Source organism: Vipera ursinii (assembly GCF_947247035.1).
Source record: "Vipera ursinii genome assembly, chromosome: Z".
In the NCBI taxonomy this organism is placed as follows: domain Eukaryota; kingdom Metazoa; phylum Chordata; class Lepidosauria; order Squamata; family Viperidae; genus Vipera; species Vipera ursinii.
Window position 1 is genome coordinate 74,395,889 of NC_139517.1, and position 12,798 is coordinate 74,408,686.

A 12,798-nucleotide genomic window follows, 5' to 3' on the forward strand; every position below is an offset into this window, starting at 1 on the left:
GGCATAATGTTTAATGGCTTTTTAATTTTTGTATTCTATTTTTATTGTGTATTGCCCTGTTCACCACCCTGAGTCCTTCGGGAGAAGGGCGGTATACAAATTAAATTATTAAATTAAACATATTCTGCTCAATATGGACAGCCTTAATCATAATTTCAGTTGGGAAACTGTGACCATCCTAGACTAAGTCAAGTCCAACTTGACTTGTCCAACCAAGGCCCACCAAGAATGGGCCAACTCACCATGGCCAACTTGCTGTAGGCCTGTTTGCTGCAGGACAATTCAATAATTTAAAATGATTTAAAAATATTATAATTTTTTCATCCACATTTCATATTGTCCCTCCTTTGGCATCCTTTCTTTAATGATTCTATTCACTATTTCTTTGATATTAGTGTAACTCTTGTCCTGCAGCGAGTTAACCTGTGGTGAGTTGGCTATGGCAAGTTGTCCTAGACCTATTTCTAGAAGCTTGGCACTCTGACAAACTAGCCATAAAGACATATAGACGTAAATAATATATATAGATTATACAAAACAATTAGCAAGCCAAAAGGGAGAGAAAAAAACCTAAGCATCTCTCCAGCAGAAATCACTGTTAGCCTAACAATGCTCATGTAATATTCAGCAGATTAAACAAATGTATAATGTATTAAAAATCATAACAGATGGCTAAAGATTTCTGGTGAGGATGTCTAGGGGCTTCTGAGGTGGGGAGGAATATGGCAATGTGAATGACTCTCCTTTAGCAACAACCGGTGTCCAGCTGTTTTTGAGGTTTTGTTGGGATCTTTGCAGTCTGAAGAACTGTCCAGAATTAAGGAGAGACCTGGAAATTAATCCCTTTTGTTCCCTGGACGGACAGTACTTGGGAACTTTTGTGGTTGCTTGGTGAATGATTGTCTGCGAAGTGGAGCTTCCCTGGTGTTCACTGCTCTGGCAATAGCTTGAAGAACGGACTCTAGAATGAACTCCCCCCTCCCATTTCTAAAGTATCATAACAAGTTTGCTTTTTATTCAGTATGAAGTTCAGATGTTATAATTTAGGGGCAAACCAGACCATTGTGACTATTTAATGTTTTATGAAAAATAATCCTTAATGGATTATGTTGAAGAATACTTAACAGAATTTCCATAAATCAATCATTAAGACATTATTTTAGCAGCTAAATATAGCAATATGTTATTAAAATTTGAATTTGCTGGATTAAACATTTCAGTGTAAAAATATTTTCAATTATATTAACTTCTTTAAAGAATCCTATTGTCATAAAGGAAATTTCTCATATTTTTAGCTTTATTTTTTAATACTATCAAAATTTGTAACTTAACATCAGATATTCTTTAATTACAGTATTTGGCTCCCTGCTATCTTTGTTTTTGTTTGTGTGTGTGTATGTGTGGGTGTGCATGTTCAAGCAGTCTTGACTTCCAGCAACTGTCTCAAAAAGTCCATATAATTTTGTTACCATTTTCAAAAGTGTTTGAAATCATCCAGCTGGTCTAATGCAGGATTAAAATTCATAGTCATTCAGTTTCTAGCTTGATGCCTTTAACTATTACATCAAAGTAGCTCTTCTCTCCAGCCACTAGTTTGTAATTTTAGATTCAATCTAAAAAATAACAACATGGGACTAGCTTTAATACAGAATCTTATTCGGTTGGTTTTTATTGCTTGTCTTTTTTTCCTGGGCTTAGTTTAAAACTAAGCAATGTATTTACATAAACTAAGTCACTACTACAATGTATTACTCCTATAATATCACTAAAGGAAAGCAGAAACACAGATAGATACAAAATTTAATTTTTCAAGTAATGCTATGTACACTTTATTGCCTGTATATCCACAATGGTAAGCAGTGAACTATAAATACACAATGTAATTGAACAGTAGAAACAAGAATGTTACACATAAGAGTGAGGAAGAAAAAGGCTATTTTCCTGATTTGCAGCTGCTAAAAAAGCCAGTGATGAATAATGTAATTTCCCCCTTACATTTATTTCTAAAGTATTTTCCCAACAGACAGCTTTCTGCAACAGCAAATTGTATTTTCAGTAACCACAGTTTAACTTTTCCAGTCAGAATAATTTCTGATAAAGGTCAAAGTAACTTATTATATAACTGCAAGTATTCTATTTATTACAAAGTAATAAGCAAATTGTGATATTAGTTCTTTTAAAAACAATATTTGGCTGCATGTTAAGGTATTAGACTCTGAACATATACTGTAGTAGCAAAGAAACAAAAAAATAAAATAAAAATAATTATTTTATAGACAATGTTTTTCACAAGACATTGATAGCAGCTTAGTCAAAAGTATTCACCCTGAAGAGGTAGAGAGAATCTTAATCTAGCAGAAAAACCCATCATCCTTGGCACTGCTATAATCTCTCCTGTAAATACACAATCCCTAAAACAAGATAATTCAACAAAGAATTATTTCAGGTATTGTGAGATGGGTACACATCTTATTCTCACCCTCCAGATAAGAATCTTGGTACTTTTGTCTGAGATACAGAAGTAAATTTATTTTCATTCTCTGACTATTAATTTCATAAATATAAGGATGCATTATTCACAATAAACTTTTTAAAAGATTACAGAAACAACCTGAAAACATTTCCATATCTTAGTCCAGATGGCTGCAATAACATCAGTTCAAGATAATCTCAAGATAACCATGCAATAAATTTAGGGCCACTTTCCAATTCAAATTAAACTCCTAAACCAGTTGTTTTAAGATTTTATGAGTTTTCCCCATTCCATGCCATTAAAATAATCAGCGCACAAATCTCCAATCTTGCAACATATTATTGTAGAACAGTTTTCTGCAGTGATGTCATATATCTTTAGGTGAGTGAGATTGACAGAAGTACTGGTTTCAATAATTAATTTGAGAGGAAGTATTCTACTAACAAATGATAAAATAGACATACCAAGCATGCTTATACAAAGCATTCTATTCTGAACCATCTTGCTTGAAGATGATACAGGTGGTTCGTATCCATTAAGTGATATTGCTAATCCTGATCTAGGAAAGCAGGGTGCTGTACAACCCAATTTTGCAATACTATATTCTGTATAGACTTCCATATAGGAGGACTGAGTTGTTCTCCTAATCTGCATTGAATTTTTGTTTATATGACAAACATTCAATGGTTGATGAATCAAGCTTTATGGACACTGCTTTCTGCTCCTGCTATTGGCATTATGGTAATATATGAAGATGTGTCTTTAGTAGAGACTAGTCTAGCTGCAATTCAGCTCAATCCAGCATTGATATTTGCTGTCTTCCCACTTTGTGCATCCAAGCAGAAGCATCCCTCCCCCAAAATGATTCTTAAAACCAGGAAAGAAAAACCATGTTATTTTGCAGTTTAGTAAAAATGAGGAAATTTAGACCATACTTAAAACTTAAAGCATTCCTGTTTAATTAGTTTTTTTAGAAAAAATAAAAATGTACATTAACACTGATAATCAATGGAATCAATGAAAAGACACACAGAGGAGTGCAAACAGAAAACATGATGGGTTAGTTAAAAAAAATATTTTGCTTCAGTCAAGTGATATTAATACTGTCTTTTTCCTTGGATATGGAATTACTGGAACAGACACATGTAGGCTGAGAGCAGCCCTTCATTAGGGGGGAAAAGACTGAGAGGGAGAAGAGCTCCAAAAAATGCATTTGAGAATTTTCCTTTTACTGATGTGCCTTTCCTCCTAGTTAAAAGGTGGGTTTCAGGATTACTAGCTTTGTCCTGGAACATCTGCTGAGGCATCACCTGTTCCAGATCCTGTCTGTGCACGCTTGATATAAAGATTCAACAATTTCATCTGCAGATTTAAATTAGTAAATAACATGTTTAATTCTTACAACATATTTAGTATTAGTCAGAAAAATATTTTTTAATTTTTAAACTAACGGTGAATGAACAATGAACAGTAAAAGAACAATGAAATAGATTTGTAATGGAATGATATATACAGAGGAAAGAAGCCTAGAGCTATAGAACATACAACTTATAGCAACAATTTTCACATTAATATTACCCTCAAAGTAGTTTTAGTTTACTGAATATATAATGATTGATATACCTTAATTAAGACTTGGTTCAGACATGATAAGGAACAACAGTCCTTTTTTCATCTTCAAATTTACATTAAAAAGATAGATGCTTTCATTTCTAAATTATTTGTGACTGCTGATCTGGGAGAACTGTAGTTTGCTTGATAATTTCAAAATCTGAAACTGTGTTTTGATCCTGCCATAGTTTAACAACACGTAGTTCGCAAGGCATAAACGGCATGAGAAAAAAGGTTGATTTTAAACTCTAAACAGAAGTTTTTAAATCTTTGTATATGGAAACAGAAATGGAAACTTGTTATTTCTTAGATCTATTCTAGACTATTGATATATGGTCCTATATCTTATATTCATACCACTGATACATGGTTTAAATGTCAATTATTTGCCCTCAACATTTTAGTGCTGTTAAGTAATTTAAGATATTTTTAAAACAAAATCACAATCTTGATTTAAAAATAAAACTTCATTGATTTTACTCTATAATAATGTTTTCCTAAGAGCTTAGGTTCTTTTATAAGTGAAAAAGCTATCATTTGTAATTATAATTATAATTCCATGAATGATAACTTTTTTTCTTCAATCAAATGCATGTCTAACCAAATCTATTACAGGTAGTCTTTGACTTACGACTACAATTGAGCCCAACATTTATGTTGATAAGACAGTTGAGTGAGTTTTGTTCCATTTTATGACCTTTCTTGCCACAGTTAAGTGAATCACTGCAGTTGTTAAGTTAGTAACACAGTTATTAAGTGAATTTCTCCATTGACTTTGCTTGACAGACGGCTGCAAAAAGTGATCATATGACCTGGAGACACTGCAATTGTCATAATACATGCCAGTTGTCAAGACTGAATTTTAATCACGTTACCACAGAGATGCTGCAAGGTCATAAGTGTGAAAAATGATAATGTTATTTTTTTCCAGTGCTATTGTAACTTCAGCCACTAAATGAATGTAAGCTGAAGACTACCTGCAATTGATTTCAAAGGTTTTTTTTAATGTATATAGAAGTGCTGGTTAAAAACTTTTGTCAGGCTACATAAATAAAACAGTATTACTACATTTAAAAATTGTTTAAATAGCAGTGGCCATTAAAAATTTTTGAACTAAAATATGACATAAAATTCTGTCCAAATGAGATTTTTCTTTATTTAAAATTTAATACATGTTTGGCATATTACTTGATACCAGTGCTTTTTTTGTAAAAGAAAAAGGTGCCGGAACTCACACATGTCATACAACCCGCCTTGCCTACCCTACAAGGTTCCATCCAAAAAAGGTGCCGGAACTCCGTTCTGAGCGTTCTATGAGAAAAAAAGCCCTGCTTGATACAATGGGATACAATCCCAGTCTCACTCCACTGGGATTGGCCCGTACCACTCGTGCTGGCAGATGAGGCATGCTATGCGATCTGTCAGCCTGATTATTCAGCTGATGAGGTTCAGGAGGATGCCTTCTCTGTTGTTGCTCTTACCTTCTGGAACATCTCCGCCTCATATGAGGTTGGCCACAGCCCTCCTATCTTTTTGTAAGGGCCTAAAGACATGGCTCGGCCAATTGGCTTGGGGCCCCAGTTGGGGATCAGCACAATGGAGGTGGTAGATTGAGTAATAACAGACCTCACCTCCTTCTCCACTCCACCCCACCCTCATCATGTATCCTTAATTTAGTGTCTGATTTTAACTTATGTTTTAACTGTATGTGTAACTGAAAGCCACCCAGAGTTACCCTATGGTAAGATGGACAGCCAATAAATGTTATAAATAAATAAAATAATAAATGAATTGTACAAGCCTCTAAATAATTGGATATTAGCAACAGCTTTGATTATAAATTTTAATGCTGATAGGGTACTTTCTGCATTCTATTTAATTAACGATTAAATATTTAATTAACTTATGCTTCATTTTGCTTTATAAAGTTTCATCTAGGATATAATGGCAATTATTGTTTGTAATCAGGAATTAATTACTGAAGAGAAAAAGGGCATCAAGTATATGAGCATAATGTTCATTCTATAAGACCAAACAGTGGATATATTTTGATGCTGTCATCTTTATACTCTCTTTATAACATTTTAGCAACTTTTATTTCAAGCATGCTGATTAAATCATTGCCTGTAATTTATTATCAGTCTATCAGTTTATTTATTTATTATCTATTATCTAATATTATTTATTACTATTTATTATCAGTTGTCTATCATTCCCCTAGCTCCAAATTACTCAAGACAACTGATTTGAATAATATTTTCCCCAATTCACACTATTGTTAAAGAACTGGATATCTGACTGCTATCTTTTACTGAGAAAAATAGTATGTAACAGATAAATCTTCTAATATAAAGCTATGACATTCTAGGTGCTTTTGTATGCAGGATTACGAATTGAATTAACAGCTTTCCAATTCACAGTCTAAAATGACTGCATGAAGCTACCATGATTTCGCTGTAAAGTTTAAAACTATATGTTTTATTCAAGTCCTTATAGTGAGTATATCAACAACCATATTCATTTATATATTGTCAATCTATTTATACATTTCATTTCCCAATAGACTTCCAGATTCAAATAGTAGCCAATGTGAGATGCTGAACAAATTTCTGTCCCCCCCCATCTTTTTTTCTAATCCCCACAGATTAGAAAAAAATCAAAATTAGGTCCTGGTATGGCATGTCACTTACTTTGCTACCAGTGAGTTGACTAAGATGTGGCTTCAGCTCATCACCAATTACTGCATGAATAGCTACAAGGCAGAAGACACATGCCTTTCGAACGCTGCTTTCAGAGTTATCATAGCCCTAAAAAAGAAGTAATTGAAATGCATATCAATCCAAATAAAATTGATATTCCTAAAACATGTTTAGGAAAAAATATATTTCAGTCAAATATTCTATAAAGTTAGAAGATTACTTGAAAAACTAAATAATCTTTGGCAAAATAGTTTTGCAATGTTCTTTCTATTGTTTATGTTACTGTATCTTCTTACCTGTATTAAACCTGGCACTATCTCTGGCAAGAGCTGAGCAAGAATTTCTTTAGGTACTCTTTCAATAACTTTGGTCTGCATTTTGATTGCAGCCAGATTTATAGGATAATCTGCTGTTTGAATGATGGGACAAAGTACTTTAATGCATTGATCTGGACTAATGGATGTGGCCAACATAGTAGCAGCCTCTTCAGCTGATCTTACCACCTAATGGATTAAAGAAAAATATAGAAATCCAATAATATTACACTTGTATAGTTTTTTTGAATGGTACTACAATATGTAGAATATTAAATGTCAATAGATTTTGCTGTACAATACAAATTTCTGTCACAACAGCAGTGTATTATCAATATTGATACAATAGTATCAATATTTAAACAAAATAGCTTCACATTTGAAATTTATCTGGATGTTGGAAAATGAACTAATATATCTAGGAAATATTCCATAACAACTTTTATTGACATTACAACTATGCTAATTTTAAAACGAAAAAAATCATTCTAGAAAATATGAGATATGTATATGTTCAAATTTCTGTTATATCTATATCTTAATCCATTATTTCCAATTAAAATGAATTCATGAGAGGAAATGTAATTAACTGCCACATTTACTGCCTTGTAATATACAAAAATAAAACTAATGAATATACTGACATTATTGTTTAATAACAAAATTGACAGAACAGACAAAAATATCCCCAGAAGCATTTAAACTTTGTACACAATTTTATGCTGTTGGGAAAATGATAAGGATCTTATTTAGCAAGGAGGTCCATGATCAAAGATTATAAGATTTTCATACCTTGTTAAAACATGTTCATAAAAATCTATATTATTTGAATTTTTTTGAATAGGAAATTGATTTTCTCATTTAAATTCCTGAAATTTGTCTTATGAAAAAATAGCCAATATTCTTTATCTTCCTCACTGAATACCATATTACTACTTCAATCAGTTTAATACTGTTTAATACAAAGTTGTATACAAACCTCCTTATGAGGGTCCTTATGAGCTTCTAAAGTCTTCATTATTGTGAGTTCTGCATAATTTCTAAACCTTGCTGGTTGATGTCTTAAAATTTCTCTTAAGACTTTCAGTGCCAGGGCTCTAATTGAATGCTGAAAGTTTAAGGATTGTTAATTAGTTTTCCTCATATAACTTCCAACTCATTATTGATTATGGAACTATTTAGTATTGTATTTTTGAAATTTTATTCCAAATATTGAAGTTCTTTCTTTACAACCACATTTGATAAAGAATAGTACACATTTATTTAATATTTATACATTACATATTATTTTAATAAAATAGTAGCTATGATCTTATTGTAACTGCACAGTGTGATTGTGATATCACTAGGAGACACTATAAGGAGACTGAAATACTGAAAAGTGTTTTATATTGTCTGTATTAAAGAACACAGTTATAAGAAAGCAATATGCCCGTTTTTTCACCTATTTTTAAAGTTAGTAATCCTGACATAAATAACATTCAAGAGGGACCCAAAGGTGCTTTTTAAAAAGGCAAACTTTATTTTTTCTTGAAGGCTTTTTGCTTCTCATCCAAGAAGCTTCTTCAGTTTTGGATGAGAAGTTAAAAAGCTTTGAAAAAGCACTTTTGGGACAATCATGACTTGGATGATGAAGAATCTCCATACACATTCAAGAGAAACATTCAAGAGACCCACAATGGTTCAGTAGTTAAAGAGTTAGACTGGAAAATGGAGATTGAATTTTAGTCCTCCTGTAGTTATGAAAGCCCAATGGATAATTTTGGTGTAGTTATTCTCTCTCAAACCAACCTACCTCATAGTGTTATTATTGTGGCAAAAAGAGAACATCAGAACATTATGTATGCTACCTTGAGTTGTGTTAAAAATAAGGGCAAGTTATAAATTTAATAATTATAATAGCAGTAATTTCATCATCCAGGCAAATAAAACTATTATATAATTTTTCTTTGTCCACTTTGAGCTTTACCTCTTTGTCTCCAAGAGTTTCAAGTAACAAAAGAAGAATTGTTTTGAAGTGCTCATCCCAAACACCAAAAGACTCCTCCTGAGTCAATTTCATTAGCTCATAAAGAGCAGCTTTCCGTTCTTCAGCTCTCTCATTATGGTTTGATAACTCCTTTAACAATTCTGCAACTAGATCAGAATGGTCCAGGGAAGGTTCTGTAGCAAAAGTAAAAGTAAAATTATTTAATTAGTAAAAAGAGTATCATTCTTCTTAGTTTACATGTCAAGGTATATAATATTTATGAAACAATGGATAAAAAACATGGGGATGTAACATAACCCTGATATATTTCATTTTATTACAAAATATGGCATTTATCATTAAAATCTCCTTCTACGGACAAGGATGTTCTCTTCACCACCCAATGGGAGTCAGACTTTTTGAAAGAAAAAAAAGCACGAAGGACTACAGTAAGAGGAACATTTTTCTCTATAGAGTGATCACCTTAAGATCCTTAGCTATGGAAGGCTTTGGAAGCTATGGAAGGATTCAATCTCGCCTCAAATCATTCTTAATTTTTTTGACCTTCTTTACCAGTCTAAAATGTTATTACTTTCTCAAAAATATCAGACTTTTACATAAGCATCTCAGCAGTGGTAGTCACAAATAGAATCTGCAAGTCACAAACAAGCCCAAACTAAAGATATGCCCAAATTACCCCTTGAGGGTAATCATTAAGAACCAGTGATTTAGATCCTTTCTCATCTTTACCTTAAGAGAAATCTTAAAAGACACCAAAAATATGCCATGTTTTCTTCCTAGGTTGCCTTTACAAAGTAGCAATTGAGTTAATTCCCATTGTATATTGAAAGAAATACTGCATTATATTTAGAAAAAAAAATGAACCTTAGCTCCTAGAAATAAAATCTGCATGGCCGCATGCGTAATAAACAAAAAGCACTAGAAAAAGGAAGTATCAAATCTATTTTGTTGCAAAGGAAGCTAAATGGAAGTATCTATGAGGAATCAAGTGTGACTTGAAAAGGACTACAGGTAGTCCTCGAGTTACGAGCGTAATGGAGCCTGCCCATGCCACTCATAATTCGAAAACTCGTAGAGTGAACCTCGTACTTCAAACGATATCATCCCCTTGCTCATTAAGACTTCCTTTCATTAAGATTCCCTGCGTTTTGAAGCACACTGTGTGACTGCACAAAAAGGGGTGCTCCATTTCTCAAGTGCCCCATTCCAGGCATACGGAGTTTGCAGTCTCTGCCAGATCTCCATTGGGATAAAAAAATCTTTCAGCACCTATAGAGCACTTCCAAATGCAGGGACTGGTTGTGTTTGGAAGTGCTCTATAGGTGCTGAAAGATTTTTTATCTCAACGGAGATCTGGCAGAGACTGGAATGGGGCACTTGAGAAATGGAGCGCCCCTTTCCGTGCAGTCACACAAGGTACTTCAAAACACAGGGAATCCCTGCATTTTGAATAACCCCACCAGAGCAAAAACACTTCGCAATCCACAATGCCAAATCCTAACACCCCCCCCACCAATACCCCAGGACATTCACAATGCCAAATTCTAACTCCCACCACACAGCAGGGCATCCACAATGCCAAATCCTAACCTCCACCCCAGGGCAACCACATTCTTTCACTAACCTCATTTCCAGCTCTGTGTGCAGGGCAACAAAATAAGCTTGTGGGACTAAAAAAAAAAAAGGATCAATCGGACCTTCCAACTTTTCGTAAAAAAAAAAAGGCCTTGCAAAGTTGGAAGGTCTGATTGATTGATCTTTTTTTTTTTTACCAGTAGTCCCACAGGCTTTTGTTGCCCTGCATGCAGTGGTGGAATATGGAGCTGGAAAGGTGATTAGTGAGTGTAGGCTTTGGAGAAGCAAGGGGAGATGGGGAAGGGTCTGCTCTGACCGGCACTGCCGCACTCCACCAGCATCAGGGCTCGGAGGCTGGAAAAAGCCATTTCTCAAGCCCCTTCCTGGCAAAAATGGAGCCAAAGTATGCTTTGCTCTTATTGAGAGCAATCCCGCAAAAACAACCCTCCGGAGCGAGCCGGCCTTATTGAGAGCAATCCTGCTTTGCGCCTCCGTTTCCTTTCACTCAGATGGAGCAACAAATTCAAGACTGCCGCTCAAACACCTTTCAATGGAGACCAGAATCACATGGAGTTTCAAGCACTCACAGAGCGTTCCTTTCCATTTCTGAAGTGCCCCACTGCAGGCACACAGACCTTCCAATCTCTCTCAGATCTGTGTTTGGATAAAAAGTGTTTGAGCAGCAGCAGCTTGAGGAGATGAAAAGCAGGATTGCTCTTAAGAAGATGCAGGTGTGCTGCATGCCTTATTGAGAGCAATCTGCGCCTCCATTTCCTTTCACTTGGAGCAGAGAAACTCAAGCCGCTGCCGCTCAGTGAGAAGAATGAGAAGAGTGGTGAGGACTAGATCAGGCGGGGTGGGTGGCTGGTTGGGGAGGGGCATCATGGCCGTTCAGGTGGTTGCCTTTTGTGCCAGCTTGAATGTGGGTACGAGGGACCTGGCCCCACAATGTCTCCCCGCTTGAAGGCTTTGTTCCTGCCCTGAAACTAAGGATGGTGCACGCGAGCAAGCAGTGTACCCGGGTCACGGACAGCATTAGTTCTTGCACCTGGCTGACTCTGATTCCATGCTTTGCCCCATAGGCATATAAATGAAGCAAACCCTTCCCCTCCAGAGAATGGAAGCTTCCAGGACCATGATCTCTTTTGCAGAGAATTTGTGTTTGAACTCGCACGATATTACAGCACCCAGGAGCTTCCGCTGTCGGTGCGAAAAGCTTTTCCAAGCTGATTCTCCTCTCCCTCAAAGAGAAAGAAACCGTGGCAGAGAGGAGACACATTTTGCAATGTAAGGATGTCCAGTGTGGCAGGAAGGGAAAGGGAAGCAGTTGTGGGGAGTGTGGAGAGGAATAGGGTAAATATTGCAGAGCCTCTGTGGTTGGTCGCTCGTAAAGGCGAACGACTGCTGTGGTGCTGCAATAGTTGCAATTTTGGGATTTGCTCATAAACACTAGGAGGCGCTGATTACGTAACTTCGAATGAGCGTTAAATGAACGTTTGTAACTCAGAGATTATCTGTATTTTAATCAAAACTCTAATAACATGCAGTATATTAGACTGCTAATTTGGCCATACCCATTTTGTCCATTTGAAAGTTATCTAAATGAACAATGATTATGCATAGCATGTACTGAGAGGGATCAGAAATCAATATTATTCAGGTGGTTGTTTGATTATTTCCAAAGCCATAATGTCTTTTATACTCTTTGAATACAGATAGATGCCAGGTTTATTTTTATTATTTAATAAATCTTCAACCTATTTAAAATAAGAACATTCAAATGTCTTTTACTGGAAGCTTTTTTTCTTAAATAAAAGGTAAAGGTTCCCCTGCACATGTGTGCTAGTCGTTTCCAAATCTAGGGGGCGGTGCTCATCTCCGTTTCAAAGCTGAAGAGCCAGTGCTTGTCCGAGGACGTCTCCGTGGTCATGTGGTCGGCATGACTAGACGCCAAAGGCACATGGAACGCTGTTACCTTCCCACCGTAGTGGTCTCTATTTTTCTACTTGCATTTTTACATGCTTTCGAATTGCTAGGTTGGCAGAAGCTGGGACGAGTAACAGGTGCTCACTCTGTTACATGGCACTTGGGATTTGACCCGCCAAACTGCCAACCATCTGATCGACAAGCTCAGCG

At 35.4% G+C, this 12,798-nt stretch overlaps 1 protein-coding gene across 6 annotated transcripts in view; it reads right to left on the reverse strand.

Moving 5' to 3' along the window:
* Positions 1–1,782: 1,782 nt before the first annotated feature.
* Positions 1,783–12,798, reverse strand: part of CLASP2 (cytoplasmic linker associated protein 2) — a 178,645-nt gene continuing 167,629 nt past the window's right edge. For all 6 annotated transcript variants that reach the window (XM_083379335.1, XM_083379333.1, XM_083379336.1 and 3 more), the window contains 5 exons: positions 9,067–9,260; positions 8,077–8,205; positions 7,080–7,286; positions 6,775–6,891; positions 1,783–3,835 (listed from right to left, as the gene is read on the reverse strand). In XM_083379335.1, the coding sequence (XP_083235461.1) occupies positions 3,749–3,835; positions 6,775–6,891; positions 7,080–7,286; positions 8,077–8,205; positions 9,067–9,260 (734 nt within the window). In that variant the 3' untranslated portion in view covers positions 1,783–3,748. The remainder of the gene's footprint in view (positions 3,836–6,774; positions 6,892–7,079; positions 7,287–8,076; positions 8,206–9,066; positions 9,261–12,798) is intronic.